At 41.2% G+C, this 19,060-nt stretch overlaps 1 protein-coding gene across 1 annotated transcript in view; it reads left to right on the top strand.

Annotated features, from left to right (window-relative positions):
* STAU2 (staufen double-stranded RNA binding protein 2) overlaps positions 1–19,060 on the top strand; it is a gene marked incomplete in the record, with an annotated part of 473,555 nt that overhangs the window by 359,853 nt on the left and 94,642 nt on the right. Inside the window, 1 exon segment of the mRNA XM_077492880.1 lies at positions 2,878–2,991. Within this exon segment, the coding sequence (XP_077349006.1) occupies positions 2,878–2,991 (114 nt within the window).

Genomic DNA, 19,060 nt, shown 5'->3' with positions numbered 1-19,060 from the left:
TAACACCAGAAACCATTTATCTGGCCTGCTTGTTTTTTCAAGTCAAAACAGTCCCAAAATGCATCCATCAGCCTTCATAAGCAGGAGTGTGTATAGTCTTGGTGTCCAAAGATTGTATAATGAATCGCTATGAATTCCAGCTGTTACTATTATATTTGGGATTTAGGTGTAACAATCCAGGCATCTAATGCCCTTTCACACAGGCGAGCCCATAAGGTCCGTTTTTCAGTTGGAAGGTCTGTGCATTCCTATGGATAGGTGGGTGTAAATGGGTTTGTATCGATCCAGGCTGTTACAAAAAAAAGGAAGGGGATCCGTCCTCTTCTATTTAGATGGATCAGATCAGAGGGTAGTCAGGTGTAAAACGGACAGCAGAGTATGTTTACTCCTGGCCGCCCATCGAGCAGGGTGGGCTCTGTCCATGTACGCTCTGCAGAGACTGAGCAGACACAGATATGTCATCCAAAGCAGAGAAGAAGGTACTTCTAAGTGCAGTAATAAAACATTTTAATGACAAGGAAGGGTTAAAAACACTTACAAGATGGTAGTGAAAAACAGGCATATCAATCCATAACATCCAGCAGGATGCCTCCTGGGAGTAAAGACAGCTGCAGGTAGAAGTTACAGCCAACCAACAGTGGGAAACACAGCGTGTCTGATCCAAGATGGAGAGCCATGCTGTCAGGACCAGCATGGAATCCAGGCAACCGGAAGTGATGTTGGATCGGGCGGGGCATATTTTGGAGCATGCCTAGTCACTCCTTCTTTACACCAGATATGTCCTTTGCTCTGCTCCAATCAGCAGTGGATGTGTGAGCTGATCTCCTGCTGATCAGAACAGAATGCACACCATGTGAAAGAGACCTAAAGGATATAGCTCCAGTTACAACCATGGCTTGTGTGGGCTGTGGCTGGAACTTTGCAGGCTCTTCTATAGGATTTTTTTCAGATGATTTTAATTTGTATTACAATGTGTTTTATGGTAAAGCACACTTCATGGGATCAGTGGCCTATTTTGTTTATTTTCCACCCCCCCCCCCCCCTTTTTTTTTTGTATAGGTTATAACTGATTTATGTGTAATTGATTTCATAAGGTTATGGGGCCATTGGGAGGAGATGGTGTATCATAAATAAGAATTCCACCTCTTGCTAAAAATGATAAATGTTCGCATATGGAAAAAAATATGCATTTATTATTTGACATGATTTTTTTTGTTAACATATGAGCTTGCAAAGCATTGTAACCACCAACAGTGGATTGCAGTTTCAGTCTGGCTCTTGCAGATTCTTCCTCCAGCTTAGGTCTGTACCTAGCCACAGACCTTCAGGTGTGCTGGATGAAATAACAGTGGGCTATAAGTGCAATGGCATCTCTACATTTGTGCTCCGCTAAAAACCACAGACCCTCTGCCACGGAAACTAGTAGTTTTTTCATTCACAACTCTCTCTGTAAATTAATAATACAGTTATGCAAAGTCATGCACAGCTGTTTCAAATTCGACAGGAGATGGCAACGAGAAAAATCTCCAGGTTTTGTAAGTTTGGGATTGACTCTTAATACTTATATAACATGAAACATGTTCTGAAAGGTGGGGTGAGCTTTCAGTTTTAGTGAATGCCTATTTGTGAGGCTTAGACTGCCATAATAAAGTCATGAAGATTTGAAATTTGCACATAATCATGCTCTGCCACTGATTAGTGGCTGTCTGGGGAATCTCATAAAGGAGAAGTATGGCCAAAGCTGTTTTGGCTGTACTTCTATGGATCACAGGAGTGAACTTCATTCATTCAGTACTCCTGTGGCCTGTTTTTAGCCACCTGCTGGTCATTTCTCTCAGACATCTGCTGCTAATGTCACTCAGCCAGTCCAGGCTATGGAAAGATCCCAACTTTACAGTCGGGATCCACCCAGATGCCTTGACTGGCAGCTGGATCAGCCTCTGAGTGCGGCTCTGAGAGCCTGAGCCAGCAACTCTCTGCTCCTATATAGTCTAGCTCTGGAGGGGCAGAACAGCAAGCCAGTGACTGACAGTCAACGGCTCTCTACAGACTAAATACCATGACCCGAGGGATCAGCAGTTTTCGATTGCAGGGGATCGTTGCACCTGGGACCACTGCTGCAGCCATATAGGTAAGTATGCTTTTCTTATATTTTTCTTTTCCAGAACTTCTCTTTTAATGATGATGAAAGATGACAGGAAATTCCTTGAAGTCAGGCAGACACAGAAATATAGTGTGTTTTGGTTTGCTGATCTGCAAGCCTGCAATGTCATTGGCTGTGCCTTGCAGAAATCTCTCTCGTTATAACATTGAACAGCTATTAGTTTTTGGAAGACTATGTACATGAAGATCTCAGGTTTGAATAGGTTAGTCTTTTTTATGTAACTACTACAATATATTATTCAACTACAATTTGTATGTCTATATGAGTCAAGTTATTTACTATATTTTGACAAAATGGTACATTTTAAGCACCATCATAGGTGATTACGGTGTCTGCAAATTGTCAAATTAATCACCAGTCCTTACTGTCTACCTGTTTCTAATTTGTTTGTGTGGCATTGGTACAGTGAAAACTGTTTATTCCTGAAAAGAGAAAAATCAAACAGTAGTTATCCAAGACTAAACCTCACAACTAGGTGTGCCACATGCATTTCTTGTAAGACATGTTTAAGTCGCTTTCATTGCCTATGAATTCTACACTGTCTATGGCAACATTTAATAGTAGTTAATTAGGAATGTTTATTGTGACTCTGTATGGAATTCCATTGTCTTATTTCCCCTTGATAGGTATTACCACGCAGTTTGAGTTCTGCCTTAAAACGCATTTATACATTTTAGTAACTGTTATTATTGATTTATTTTTTTTGGGTGCAGGTCAGTTACAATGATAGACAGAGCGGGAATGATTTCATGACATGCTTGACACTGTCGCCTGTGCAGATGACATTCCATGGCATTGGCAACTCTGTGGAAACCAGCCACGATCAGGTACCAGTCATGCCACATTCACAATGTTATTCATCCTGTGGTGATGGAGTATTGTGATGGACATTCTCTAATTGTTCGTTGTGCTGCCCATACATGGTAACGTTCTGTTTTTGTATAGAACACTAAACTGTGGAGATGCATACAAGAGCTTGTATGCAAAATATTACAGGAAAGTGATGAGTCCAGCAAAGTCACAGGAGGGCTGGCAAGGAATTTAGAATGAGGAGGGCCTCAGGATCCTTGATAATAGGAGTAAAGTGGAAAAGAAAAACCAGCACTTAGTAAATCAAAATCATTTTATGAGATATTATTATTACTGAGTTCCATTCAGCAGCCCAGAGACCAAGGTACCTTCCCAGATGTAATCAATCAGTCTCCACTTTGTTGGAAACTGGTGTGTAGTTCTGTTAAAAAAAGCACACAGCAGTAGAATTCCACTTTGAAAAGAGGGGGTGGAGTTGACCTATCTTAGCTTCAAATCTGCAGACAATACCATTGCTTTATCTCTGTAAAAATAAAAAATCTGAATGAGAAAAGTCGACTATTTGTCATAACTGTAAGTACAGTCATAGATAAACAGATGTCACCTCAAGAGTAGCCAGTACTGAGGCATATGCCCATCCTAAACAAAACAGGAGCATTGGGGTGTGCTATAATCTTCCAAAAACCTAGTCAACAAATACACAGTATTATGCACACGGTAAACCCTTCTTTGCCTTTTCTTACTAAAATTTTAAGGACTAACAGCTCACAGAGATTTACTAACCTATTGAAAAGTTTACTTTTGTTTAAAATGGGTGGAATTTACGTTTTGAACCCCTGGTTTCTGCATGTAGCAAATCCATTACGTATTGGTCTTGTACAACACTGCCTTTCAGAAACTTGATTTTTTTAAATCACAGAACAGACCCTAAGGGATGACCCCATGTAGGGTGATTATTTTGTGAACTCAGGCTTTTATTAAGGGCAGTGAGCACTTAAAACTAGTAGACACTGTGTTTTCTGCCTTTTTTGGTAATTAAATACATAAAATTAAATTAAACTGATTTATAAAAATACATTTTAGAAAAGGTTGTAGCAAGTTCAAGGAGGGGCATACTCTGTAATACAGGTGCTCATCGTGTATAGCCAACCTGAAAGTAAGATTTAGTAAGGTACCACAAAGTAAAACTCTGAAAGCCATTTTTGCATTGGTGACTTTAGGAAATCATTATTCAGTGATGATTAATCTTTTTTCATTATTTACTGGGCAAATTACATTGGTTGTGTTCAAATATTCTATTTGATAATGTTATTTTTTTAATTGGTGACCCAAAAGACCACTTTTAACCACTTCAGCCCCAAAAGGATTTGCCCCCTTCCTGACCAGGCCATTTTTTGCGATACGGCACTTCGTCATTTCAACTGACAATTGCGCGGCTGTGCGACCTTGTACCCAAACAAAATGTATGTCCTTCTTTCCCCACAAATAGAACTTTGTTTTGGTGGTATGCTTTTATTTTTTACGCTTTATACCAAAAAAAGCGACAATTTTGGGAAAAACAAAACAAAACAATATTTTGTACTTTTTGCTATAATAAATATCTCAATAAAAAGGTAAAAAATGAATTTCTTCATCAGTTTAGGCCGATATGTATTCTTCTACATATTTTTGCTAAAAAAAATTGCAATATGTGTAGATTGATTGGTTTGCACAAAAGTTATAGCATCTACAAATAGGGAATAGATTTATGGCATGTTTATTTTTTTTTTATTTTTTTTACTAGTAATGGCGGTGATCTGCGATTTTTATCCGGACTGCAACACTGCGACGGACACATCAGACACTTTTGAGGGGGTTGAAGGGGTTAACACTAGGGGACGATCACGGGGTCAAACTGTGTTCCCTATGTGTGTTTCTAACTCTGGGGGAAGTGTGGCTGACTAGAGTAGGAGACAGATCATTGTTCCTACTTAGTACACACGATCTGTCACCTCTCTCCTGACAGAAGGGGGATTTGAGTGTTTACACACACAGATCCCAATTCTTGCTTTTTCACGACCGATTGCGGGTGCTTGGCGGGTTTTAAAGAGCCGACATATAGCAGTGCCAATCTGCTGCAGTATAACTGTGGCGGCTGGTCAGGAAGGGGTTAGAGTAATAGTGAGATGAGCCCTGTTCAGAAGGTCCATGCAAACTTTATATTAGAAAAGATAGATATTTTGATGGATTTTCTATTTCATTAGTTTTGCTAGTTTCCACTTTGCCTTTCCTTGTTTTCTTATTGTCACTGATCCAGAACAAGCATTCAGATATGGAATTTTGACTTCATTTGAAGCATACTTGTTTTAAGTCAGAGATTTATGCTTGGCAATACACTAGTAGAATTTTGTTCAAAATGTGTTCATTTTTCTAATTGTTAGTGTGTCAAATCAGATATCATTTTTGACTGCAAACAAATTTCTAACAGTTTTTTTCGTAATTTTGAAATATTTTAAAACTACAGCCATCAAGTCATCAAACATACTGAACATTTTTGTATAATGCTTGTTTAAAAAAACTCTTCTAGTGTATGGCCAATTTTAAGAAGCACAGATCTCAAGGGATCAGCCTAACAAGCAAACATTCACTCAAACATTCACTCCAATAATACATTTTAAACTGACTTAGGACTGGGCTCTAATATTTGTCCTAATATATATACTGTACCTTTTACACCTGGCTCCACATCTGGCTAAACCCTATAGATGTTGGTATCCTTAGTTCTGTCCATGCTGGTGCTGATTTTGAACTTAATGCAGCCTCACCTTCATAGATTGAAGCATTAGAATTGGGGTGCAAAATGTAAAATTTGGTCAAGTTTACATACATTCTAAAAGCACTGTGAAAAAAACGATACATCGGGAAGGGATTGTTTAAAGTGAACCTGGTATTTCCCAAATTAAAAACTCCTCCTGGAAAGCTAGCAGCACCACTGCTATTCTACACTTTTAAGTATGTTGTCATCTCCCAAGCTGGGTGTCTTGGTTTCCTATGCAGGTTGCTGCGTCACTACAGGTACACGCTGTCCAACACACCCAAAAGTATTAGCCCAGGTGCTGCTAGCTCTGCAAGATAAAGAATGTACTAGCTGCCAGACAGTTAACTATTCACCCTCATTTTACAGAGTGCAACTGCCTGTATTTTTTAGAGAGGTGACAGGGTCCCTTTAAACTCACAGCAAGGTGAACGGAATAGACTTTTCAACTTAAGCTTGTTTGCAATGTTTCCTGGATAGCATTAATTGTTCACATGTTGCCCAGAGTTGCTGTTCAATGTGTACTTGTTACAACCCCAAATCCAAGTTTGGACAACTACATAAAAACAGAATACAATGATTTGCAAATTTCATAAACCCATATTTCATTCACAATAGAAAACGTATCAAATGTTTAAACTGAGAAAATGTACAATTTTAAGAAGGAAAAAAAGCGCTTTTCTTAAACAAACATAAAAAACTACGCTAGACTAATTGATTACATACATTTCTGAATAATGTTCCTCAATGTAAAATTGGAAAGACTTTAAATATATCATCATCTCAGTACATAATATCTAAAGATTCTGAGAATCTTTAGAAATCGGTGTGTGCAAGGGACAAGGCCGAAACGCAATATTGGATGCCCTTGATATTCAGGGCCCTCAGATGGCAGTGCATTAAAAACAGGCATGATTTTGTGATACACATCACTGCATAGGCTCAGGAATACTTTCAGAAATCACTGTCTGTGAACACAATTTGCTGTGCCATCCAAAAATGCAAATGAACTCTCTCATGCAAAGAAGCCGTGTCTGAACATGATCCAGAAACACTGCTGTCTTCTCTGTGCTAAAGTTCATTTAAAATGGTCTGTTGCAAAGTGAGAAAAAAACATTTTGTGGTCAAACCAATCAAGCGTGGGTATTCTTTTGCCAACCATGAGTGCAGCCTTCCCTAAACTAAAGAGGAGATGGATCTTCTGGCTTGTTATCAGCTCTCAGTACTAAAGCCTGCATCTCTGATAGTATGGGAGTGCATTAGTGCATATGGGATGGGCAGCTTGCACATCTGGAAAAGATGCGAAAATATATATCCAGGTTTAAGAGCTGCATATGCTCCCATCCAGACAATGTCTTTTTCAGAGAAGGCCTTGCATTTTTCAGCAGGAAAATGCTAAACCGCTTACTGGATCTATGACAACAGCAGGGCTTGGTAGTCGAAGAGTCTGGGTGCTTAACTGGCCTGCCTGCAGTCCAGACCTTTCACCAATTGAAAATATTTTGTGCATCTTGAAATTAAAAATATGACAAAGACGACCCAGTACTGTTGAGCTGTTAGAATCCTATATCGGGCTAAGACAACATTCCTCTTGCAGAACTCCAGCAACTGGTCTCCTCAGTTGCTAGACATTTACTGTGTTGTTAAAAAAAAAAAAATGATGATGCACACTGGTAAACGTCCCTGTCCCAACTTTTTTGAGATGTGTTGCTGGCATCAATTTCAAAATGACTTTATATTTTTCCTAAAATGGTACATTTTCTCACTTTAAATATTTGATATGTTTTCTATTTTTTACCGTGAATAAAATATGGGTTTATGGGTTTTGCAAATCATTGCATTCTGTTTTAAAGTGGTTGTATACCCACATTTTTAACTTTTACCTACAGGAAAGCCTATAATAAGGCTTACCTGTAGGTAAAAAAAATATCTCCTAAACCTGTACGGTTTAGGAGATATTCCCCTCGGTATGCGCCGCTGACTGCAGCGGCGCATGCGCACAAGGGGTTTCTCGCCATCAAAATCCGGCAGCAGCCGAGCGGCCGGACTGAGATCTCCCGCGCGCATGCGCGGGAGTGACGATATCGCGGCTCCGGCCACTCACAGCGCCGGAGCCGCGATACCCGGAAGAAATGCCGAGGGAGCATGTCAGCTCCCTCGGCGTGGATCGGGCCAGATGTCGGGGCCTCGTTCTAAGGTAAGTATTTCATAATGAGCTAGTATGCGGTGCATACTAGCTCATTATGCCTTTTGCTTTGCAGGTTTAAAAAAAAAAAAAAAAAAAGTGCGGGTTTACTACTGCTTTAATGTAGATTTTACACCAAACTTTTTGGGAATTGGGGTTATACTCCTAGACAGCAAAGGCAGTCATATTGTGTTTTGTAGAAAAATTTAAAAAATCTAATTAATTTATTTATTATTCTTATAGAAGTCATATTGTAATACAACTGCATACAGTAAGAAAACCAGTACATTACCAAAGCAAATAATGACAGAACAAGCAATACAAAGTAGACATGTATAATATCAGTGGAGTTCCACAAAGTAGCAAACAGAATGAGTTGATGTCTCCCCTGTAATGGTCTGTATTTTACAACTATGAGGAAAGGGGGAGGCATGTGAAGTAGGAAAGGTGTAGAGGAAAGAAAAGTGGAGTGGCAAATCAGTTAGGACAAAAAAGAAAGAAAGGCTCCTGTCTCTAATGGTCTTGTACTAAGGCCCCAAATTCATATCTAACAAGGCTGCAAGTCAGAGGATATATATGAAAATGTTTTTGGGATTCTTTTAAGCCTGGTACACACTATTCGTTTTTTCCTGGTTGAATGAAAAACAACTGTAAGCTTTGGTCAAAGCCGCTGTACTTGCGATCTGACGTTCTGAGCTGTTCTGACACTCTGGTCAGCAATCTCAGCCATAGGCTTGTTATCCGGCAAGCTTGTCCAACAGATGCCAGGCAAGCAGCATTGCTTATCAATACAAACAATAGTTATTTTTGACAATCCAATATAAGCTTACTTGAAGAATCTCTATTCATTTTATGTACTACCTGTCTGGCAACTGTCTCTTTCCACAAGTTCCTGTATTCTCTGTATACTTTGCAGTTTCTCTTCTGCTGTTTACTTTCAATTTCCAAGGACTGCATATCCTATACTGCCCTTAAGCAGTGATTCCTGTACGGACTCCGCCTCCTGATACTCCTCTCAACACCTCTGGAGTTCAGAAGGCAGGCTCTGTGAAATGTGTGACACAGCAGTGCCTTCCCACAGGGTGTAGTGAATATGTGTGTCAGAATTCCGGCAAGTAATTGTGTGGGGATCTTCACAAAGTAAGTTTACAAACTTCAAGATCAATCAGATTAATAATAGTAGGCTAAAAATAATTGAATTATAATGTGGAAGTGAATATATGATTTTACATTTTGACCATAGATACACATTAAGTGTTAAATTAGCCCTGAACATAGTTATTGTAACAAGCAGTAAGCTCTGTGAAACAGAGGCTTGATTATAAAATGCTTGGAAACATTTCAAAACCAAGCTACTCAGTACTGCCTTTGTTTATTCTAGAACAATATTTGCAGAACTGCGCTGCAGAGCATGTTTTGTGAGATTGTATAATATGATTTTTTTTTTGATTTTTTTTATGCTAACTTGGTTTAACCACTTGCTTACTGGGCACTTAAACCCCCCTCAGTCCCAGACCAATTTTCAGCTTTCAGCGCTGATGCACTTTGAATGACAATTGCGCGGGCATACAACACTGTACCCAAATGAAATTTTTATCATTTTTTTTCCCACAAATAGAGCTTTCTTTTGGTGGTATTTAGTTACAGCTCGGAGTTTTATTTTTTGCTAAACAAACAAAAAAAGATGCAAAAAAAATAAAAAAATAAATCATGTTTTAACAGTTTGTTATAAAATTTTGCAAACGGGTCATTTTTCTCCTTCATTGAAGTGCCCTGATTAGGCGGCACTGATAGGCTGCATTGGTGGGCACTGATGGGCTGCATTGGTGGGCACTGATAGGCTGCATTGGTGGGCACTGATAGGCTGCATTGGTGGGCACTGATAGGCTGCACTGGTGGGCACTGATAGGCATAGTTAAGGCGGCACTAATAGGCACAGATAAGGCGGCACCGATGGGCACAGATAAGGCGGCACTGATGGGCAAAGATGGGCACAGATAAGATGGCACGGATGGGCACTGATAGGTACCACTGATAGATGGGACTGATGGGCACTGATAGGTGGCACTGATAGGTGGCTCTGCTGGGCACTGATGGGCGGCACTGCTGGGCACTGATGGGCGGCACTGCTGGGCACTGATGGGCGGCACTGGGGTGCAGCACCTTTGAGGCAGATTGTGGGCACTGTGGGTGGCACTGCTGGGGGGCACTGTGGGCACTGCTGGGTGGCACTATGGGCACTGCTGGGTGGCACTGACGGGGGCACTTACTTTTTATTAGGGTGGCACTGCAGGGGGCAGGTGGGCACTGGCAGGGGGCAGGTGGGCGCTTGCATTGCTGGCTGTGATCGGGACTGATGTCCCGATCACGGCTGCCGGTGATCGGCTTTTTTTTTTCTCCTCGCGCTTTCAGCGCGAGGAGGAATACTAGCCGATTACCGGCTCCTTTATATCACCTGATCAGCTGTCATTGGCTGACAGCTGATCACGTGATAAGGGGTCGGGATCGACCCCTTGCACGGATCGGTGATCAGGCGAGTCTCATGGACTCGCCGATCACAGAGGGCGCCACGCGCGCCCCTCAGGGGGCGCGCAGGCCGCTTGTACATGGGACTACGTCAATAGACGTAGTCCCGGAAAAGGAGATCCGCGCTGTAGCCGTCATTTGGCTATAGCGCGGATCTCAAGTGGTTAATTAAGTACACTTCTTCTCCATTTTGCTTGATTTGAGAAGCGTTAAATAAGTTGTTTACATTCCACATTGTACACACACACTGGGATCTGGTGTGGTGTACCCAAAGCTGCCAGGATGAGGTTTATTGTAGAATTTAATCAGATCAAATTAATGAAATATTACTTATAGATTGCCTAAAGCTGACCTATGCACTGGCCAATTTTTCAGATCTTATGAAAATTGAAAAAATTGATGAATGCCGCATTATAGGTATAATTACTCCCTATAACTAATATAAAGGGAGGTACGTTCAAATTTTATTTTTCAGTGTGTGTAAAAAATCATTCTTTGCAAACAATTCGCTTTTGAGTCCAGAACAAATAGTTCAAAAATCTTTCAAATACAAATGATTTTCAACAAACATGCACTCTTCAGTTAAATCTCTATCCAAATTTTTTTGGGGATTTTGTTTGAAACAGGCAAGAGCATCACTAAGGTTTTATTAGTACCTCTTTTGGCATATTTGTACTCTACTCCTGTTCCATTGTTAACTGATAAAGTTTAGATTCTTTTCACTTTTTATCCTGGAGAAAACATCCATCTGGACAGAAAGTGATTGCGAAGCACGGTGGCTTAATGGTTGGCATTTCTGCCTAGCACCGAGGTCCACAGCTTGAATTCCAGACAAGACACGATCTGCATGGAATTTGCATGTTATCCCTGTGCTTGTGTGGGTACTCTGGGTTTAACCTGGTAGGTTAATTGGTTCCTAGCCAAATTTGCCCTAGCGTGCGTGTGTGTATGCATGTGAGATAGACCTTGAAATTGAGAGTTTGTAAGCTCTTTGAAGGCAGGGACTCATGTGATTGTACAGCATGTAAAGTGCTGCCTAAATTGTCGATGTTCTATAAATACCCGTAGTAAATAAATACAGTACATCTCCAAAATGAGAACAAAGACAGCAATAAAAACTTGAAAGAAACACTAACCCCTCCCCTCTCTACCAAAGACTAGCACAAAATGCAAACCTAGAATATATAAACGTTTGTTATCCATGACGAGCTCCAAAAAAATGCCAAACTTTCATGCAGCTACCTGCATATCCTTCTGTGTAAACATACAAGGGTTCTTCAAAAAGTCTTCACACTTTTTTGTTTTTTATAAATTTCATAGCCATCTTCACCGCAGCGTGACAACTCTTATACTGTATGGTCAGCTGGCTTGCCAGACAGACTAGTCACATGACACTCTCAGGCAAACTTACATGCAGGTACCTGCATATCATTCTTTAGAAACATACAAGGGTTCTTCAAAAAGTTTCCACGCTTATTTTATACGTTTTGTAGCCATTTTCACCACATCGTGACAACGCTTATACTAAACTGCAAGGTCAGCTGGCTTGCCAGACTAGTCACATGACACTCTCAGACATGACCAATTATTATTCCTCCTGCCCTCACCGTTTCCAACAAAAAAAATAAAAGTGCAGAAACTTTTTGAAGACCCCTGTTTTATCATGTCATCACCATGTCTAGTGGGAGGGTGTCAGAAACCATGAATCAGACTGAGACAGAAGTACAATTAAATAACACTTTTTTATTAAATAAAAATAAAAAGGTAAATAGAAAAAGCATAGTCAAAGCATAGCCAGAGTCCAGTAACCGGATCGAATAGTCAGTCAGGCCAGAGTTCAATAACCAGATCTGGTAATCAGCCAGTTCAGAAGTCAGGGATCCAAGTAGAGCAACAGCAAGCAGGATAAGGAGCCAGAAGGGATGTCAGCAAGCCAGTCTTAAAACAGAACCGCAGGAGATGGTTTCTTGTGATGTGACCAGCGCGAAGGCAGAGGTGAAGTGAGCTGGACAACTTTAAGTAGGCAGGTCAGACAAGCATGATCAGGAACAGCTGCTAACTGTGGAGAGAGATGAGATCTGGCAATTAGCAGACAGCTGAGCAGCCAGCCCAGAGAAGGAAGGGCTAAGCCAGCCCTAACAGTGGGTCTTATTGGCCAACAAGCCTGTCTCATTGAGTGGGTGGGTAAAGCATGAATGACAGGCAGGGAAGGCTCTATTCTAAAGTCAAGATAAAACCCTTGGTAACATTTCAGAAGGGCCCATATAGGAGGAACTTCTGGTTAACAAATTTAATAATAAGTGCTTCTTTCTTGTGCTTCCTTTTAGCCAGATGTTTTAAAGTGGAATAGACACAGACAACAATTTGTGTTTCTAGTTTAGAAGACCAGCTAATTTGTCTGTTAGCAGTCCTTCACTGCAAAAATTGAGACAATTTTTCAAATAATGTTTAAAGAGCTGCATAGCTCTACAAGAATTGCACAAAAACGTTTGCATAGACTCGGGTTGATTATTTAATAAGCTCCGAAGTGTTCTACAGTGAGGTAAATTGTATTTTACTCATTCCACTAACGACAGAATATTTTCCCTGTATTGTAAGACATTTGAAGGAATTTCCCAAGTGATATTTGAGACAGGGAGCATTTAGTATAGTTTTTTTTTTTTTTTTGCTCAAACAAGGTGGTAAAGCTTTTGTTGGTATTACAGAGAAACGAGCCATCACTAGGATATTAAAGTTATTAAATCTCTGGTGACAGGCACTATGGCTTGACTTTAATGTCAGCTAGCAGTGCGGAAGAATTTTGACAAGGGGGTAGAAGTCTTGATCAAATTGGCCATTTTTGTTTCTAAAGAAATTACGTAACCCTAAAACATTTGGAAGTAATTACCTTAAGTATGGTTTTAATAACAATGTTTAGCAAATTTTTTTAAATTCTGAGTGGCAGTGAGTTCTGTACAAGCTTCTATTTTTATTTTAGTTATTTTATACATTTTAATGGCATGGAAATTCAATCTATGCACACCTAAGAAAACGCTACACTATCAAATGTGTTTTTATTATTCACTAGCTGTTTACTGCCTTTTGTGCAACAGAAGGAGAGAAACATGTCCATTTTATGTGGCTCATAAATATCCACATGCTGTGCAATGTAAATGAGAAAATCTATGTGAGTAGAATGAGTTAATTTCTGATATGTAGAGAGAAGTGGAGCTGTTAGTTTTGTGGTTTGGGCCTGTAGTAAGAAAGCAAAGCAGGCCATACATTGTAAAGTTTATAGATATCCCCATCCAGGCTAAAGAGTATGGATAGAGAAACCTCCCCTGTCTGCTGTTCTAGTCTGACAGAGGCAGCCTCTGTGGCTGTCACAATACTTCAACAGTGACTGCTTCTGTTTGGATGCAACCACTGTTTGCCTGACAATTTTCCACAAAAGAAACAGAGGGGAGCGCCAGACTATGTGTAGCAAGTAAAAGCAACTGGGTTTTATTTAAAAGCCAAATGGCTACTTACATAGTAAGCAAACAGGTAGGTTGTAACTAGTAGTGTCTAAGCCAGGTGAGAGAGTGCTGGAGTCTTCCACGAAATGCTAGCTGCTCCTTAGCTTGGTGGGCCCATGATGGACCAAGAGCTCCCGACCGAATTAACCAGTCCTTAATTTTACTCAGCCCTGTCAGATGACAGAGACATGAATATTGTGAGCCGGACACTGACGACATCTGCCCACTTTTCTAACTCCATCAATCAGCGAAAGCCTTATATTCATTCATATAAAAAAAGGGGGGGAGGGGGTTCCTATAAATCGATTTGATTTTGCTCCCCAAACTGGATGGGAAGTCCCTGTACTGCTGTCAGTACATGATATTGTATACTGTAGGTATCTGATGTTACATACAGATTATACATGCTGTTTAGTAAAGAAATAATTTGTTTGGACCAGCTTGACCAAAACAAACTAAAGTCATAGGTTTCCTACAATTAGGCTTTAATTCTGCACAAAGAGCAGTAGTTTATGTGGCTTGCATTTCAACCACATTGCTGGCTTATATTAAAGCTGATGTCTGGGAATTAGCCAAAATGTACTCTTGCAGTGCACGGCCTCGCACTGCAAATGCTAAATACTTAAGTCTAGAAGAGGAAGATAATGTATTACTTACCCTACCACCACCCCCCTCCAGCCAGCTCCAGTGCTCTCCTTCTCCCTAAATCTCCATCCCATGGGCGGTCCCTCTGCATCATCACATGCAGTGCATGGTTAGTAACCCTATGTTGTAAGTAAAGAAGGCTGTAGTGCGACTGTGGGTATAGCGATAGAGAGTAGGCAGCACTGAGCCTGCCAGAGCTGGGAATAAGGTTTCTAATGCTCCTTATTCATGCACACATAGACCTAATGAGCCATTAACCCTTTCAGTGTAGGTGGACACCACTACAATAGTGTATTTTGGCTAATTCCTATAGTTTAGCTTTAAATGGCATTGCTCACCACCAGTAGAGGGAGTTTGCAGAAGTCTGATAAGGAGGATTAACATTTAACACCTGTCGAGAAAGTACACAGGTATTTACACACTTTTGCCATTTGTGAACATCCACTGTACTCCCCTTTAACATGCCCCATGGAGAGAATGCTTTGCAAGACCTGTTTGATGTTTCTGAACACTTAAAAGATGTGAATTCAGCAGGACATCACCACTAAGCTTCTCCATGTTACCAGATCGGCAGCTGTTACAATTCATTCAGTTCAGCATGACATGTTTGGGTAAGGAAGCCTTTTCTGAGACCCTGACAACAGGAGGGTAAACAGTGCACTGATACCCTGCTGCATCCTGAGTTTAGTTAACTCCTTGATACTCCTACTGATTATACAGCTAACTGACAAGCACTCGAGACCTGCGTTGTTTACATTCATGTAAGGCCATCAACTGGTTGGCAGGCTCCTCACTAGAACACCCACTCTACTCTTGGTGCCCATCCATTCCTTTTTACATATTTTCTTTTTCTTGCATGCATACTTTTTTGGTGACTGCTATTCCTTGCATCACTCTACTGCGGGGTCGGCAGCTCGTCAATCACAATCTGTCATCCACGGGCAGGTGATAGGTAGATCAGGGCTCTTCCTTGCCAATCCCCAGTACCCGGAGAGGAGTAGGGCCAGTATCTTCTGGAACTGTTCCAATTTCCACCTGCAACAGCTGAAAGCCTGCTCCTCTTCCTCCCACCTGCATTTAGCCGTTGCCAGTGGAAAGGGGATTGGTTCCAATAAATGCCTCCTCTCCTATCCCCTTCCTTCTGCTTCCTCGCCCACCTCTGTGGTCCCCTGCCCATTCATAACTGAAGCATAGTAAACTTTGTTTAGACATTAAGGACTGTGATCTATTCAGACCTATGATATTTCACCAAAGCCCCCCCCCCCCCCCCCCCAACAGGATTGCTAAGAAAAATAGTATAATAAAATAAAGTTATGGCATCATCCACTGCTCTACTGACACTGTCCACTGCTCTGTCTGACACTAACCTCTGCCCTACTGGCACCGGCAACACACTGTTCACTTTTAAGGTAGGCTAAGTTTATATTTTTACACTGACATTTGTTTTATTATATTTTCAACATTTTCCTTACTGTTTAGTTAAGCCTTGCTAGTTAAATCCTTAAAAAACTAAAATTGTGCCGAACCCAGATACTCTTTGAGCTCTTTCATGTTGTTTAGGTAGATCTCTATCTCTCAAAGGTTGCTTACCCCGGTCTACTGTAACTGCAGGGCTCAGGAACCTGCTCGTTGGGGAGATGGGGGAAGGGTGTCATCTAACCATCCTTGGCTTACAAGAAGTGGGCTAAATGATGCAGAGGGGCAGTAGCTGGGACTGGTGGATGATGAGGAATGCAGTTTCCTCATCATCCACTGGAGCTTCTGATTGGGACTTTTATTTTTTTTTATCAGGCAAGGAAATGTATTTGAAAAAAAAAATTCTGTAGTTGGATTTTAATGATAATACTTTTTAAAATACATTTTCCAATGGAGAGGTGCTGCATTCATTAAAATGTGTGTATTTTAAAGTATAATTCTACTCTTGGTAAAATAACTTTTAATGGACTTTGCTACCCTTCCAGATTGCTCCTGACCACTCAGACCTATCCCCTCTCTGCTGAACCCTTGCTGTGGGGGTTGTTTGGCACTTCACAGGCTCTTGCTTAAATTCTTCAATATTGGGTCCTCCTTCTCCCACCCATATGTGCAACATCTATTTTTGTAATGTAAACTTCCTACTCTGATCTAATGGAGAAGAAATAATCCAATGAAACAAATGGATATTGTGCTTTGAATGAGAAGCCAGGCACTGAAAGTGTTATTTTTCAAGAAAAGTCTATACGCTTCTGAACATATGCCACAGTAAAGGCTTGGCAAAGCAGGGACAGGTAAGTATCTGCCTTGTCATGACTGATCAGGGGGGTTATTTGAAGCTCACTAAAAGTGAAGTTACACTTGTTACATTGAACTTCAGCAATCTTGTAAGTGAGCTCATGTTTTGCCTATGCAGGACAAAACAATAGGTTTATTTTAATCCACTTTTTCTTCATTTTGTTCCCACTTTACTCCATTCAGCTTCCCAGAGCAAAAGAAAGTCCTATGCAAGCTACAAGTTCTTAAAGTGGATGCCTACACATAGGCTATATACCCCCCGTGTGACCACAATGATTGCCCTAGTGTTGTCACATAGTGAGTCACATGCTTGTCTATACCCAGAAGTACCAAGCATGTCCTCCGTTCAGCTTTGGCATTAAAATGAGAGGTAGGCAAGTGAGCTAAAGAATGGCAAGTAAGCTGTTGCTTGAATAAGCAAAGCATAGCTTTGCTTATAAATTTGATATTTGCATAATAGCTACATTTTCATCACTCACATGCTGTCTTATTAATGCCCATGGAACCACCATCTTGGCCAGATAATTAATGTAAATCCACAGATGTGGTCACACATTAAATAAAGACTTGTGTATTTACCTTTTATATTCCAGTCAGGCATGAAATGTTGCATTTAAACAGATGCAGGGAAAATGCATCCTATTCAGCTGTTTGCCTTCCTTTATTTTTTCATATGCCTATATAGTGAGTTTGTAAAAGTTGAAATGTTCTAAGTTTCTACACTTCACCTTCTGTAGGTCATAGGAAAAGAGGTTGCACAAAATGTGACAAAGAGCTGCAGGCCAGTTGGCGAGTACTGTGAAAAGCCCTATTAATCTTTCTCTCATAAATTATTTAACAATCAAATTAAGGTTGTGTAATCAGTCATTTTTGATCATTGTAAAGGGAGAAGGGGGGGGGCTTTAAAGCTGAACTCCAGGCAGATCTGTAAAAAACATGTATGCAGTTATGTATCCCATTAAAATAATGTGTATCCTATTAAAAGGAGTAAAATGTATTTTACATGCAAAGTTTAAGCCTAAATCTGTTTCTCATCATTCCTTGCAAAACAACACTGGCAGAAAGGTGCCCACACTAGGGGCCAATCAGGCTCTGCTGCATGCACATGTACTAAAAAGGGAAAATACAGATAAGAGACAATAGAGCTGATGACTTATCAGTGTCTGGTTGCTCTTCATTGTTTATTTAGCAGGCTGGGGCAAGTAAGTGACATCACTGTATTCCTTAATTAACACAGAAAGTGGCTCTGCTGTATTGTATGCAGGACTTGACAAAGCCCATGCGCCAGGTCGCCACGGCAATCAGAAATCAGGTCTTGGCGCCCGGGCTACCATCAGCCCATCCACCCCTGCCAGTGGCACCAGATATGAGCAACTCCTCGGGCAGCTCCCCACTGAGGGCCTCATCGTCTTTCTTCCCTTGCATGGGGAAACAATGATTGGGCAGCTTATTAGCCTCTCCCCTCTCCATTGGCTGGAGCTTTCCCCCACTTTTGGCCCTCCCTCAATTGGGAGGTGAGCTGGGACAGCGGCTTCTGTAATTGTCTGGCCGGGAAGATGCATAGAGGAGCCAACAGTGAGCCCTGACTCTGCACAATGCCCAAGAGTGACCTGGCTGAACCCTGCAGGGGGGGCAACCCAGGGTGAGGCCCAGGAGCTGGCCAAACTACTTTGCAGGGGAGAGGAGACAACCCAGGGGCTCCACCAACAGGAACAGAGGCGGGGGACAGTGTATGAGGAGGGGGGACACTGTGTGAGAGGAATGCATGACTCTGACCCAGCAATAGGTGTTTCCTGTCGCATGTGTCCTGCAATTTAAGGACAGGCAGCATAGAGACCCCCGCCATTAGATCAGAGTCCCTTCATGTAAGCATCCCTCTTATCTTAGAGACCCCATCCCCCCAATTAGATCAGAGTCCCTTTATATTAGCACCCCCCTTGGAGACCCCTGCCCCCTTACATTAGAGTCCCTTCATATTTTCACCCCCCCTTAGAGATCCCCCCCCCCAATTATATCAGTGTCCCCTTTTATCAGCGTCCCTCTTTAGAGATCAACAGTTAGCCATATCTGTTGCCCAAAAACAAAGCCCTACTGGTCCAAAAAAAAATGGCTCCTACCTTTTTTAGTTGGCTGCTACTTTCAAAGTAAATTTGTTAAGTCCTGTTTGT

This window comes from Lithobates pipiens, unplaced genomic scaffold, assembly GCF_037356315.1.
Source record: "Lithobates pipiens isolate NorthernLeopardFrog02 unplaced genomic scaffold, aLitPip1_a1.2 Scaffold_19, whole genome shotgun sequence".
NCBI lineage: Eukaryota > Metazoa > Chordata > Amphibia > Anura > Ranidae > Lithobates > Lithobates pipiens.
Note: the sequence above shows the minus strand (reverse complement) of the source record. Positions and strands in the feature narration are given on the sequence as shown.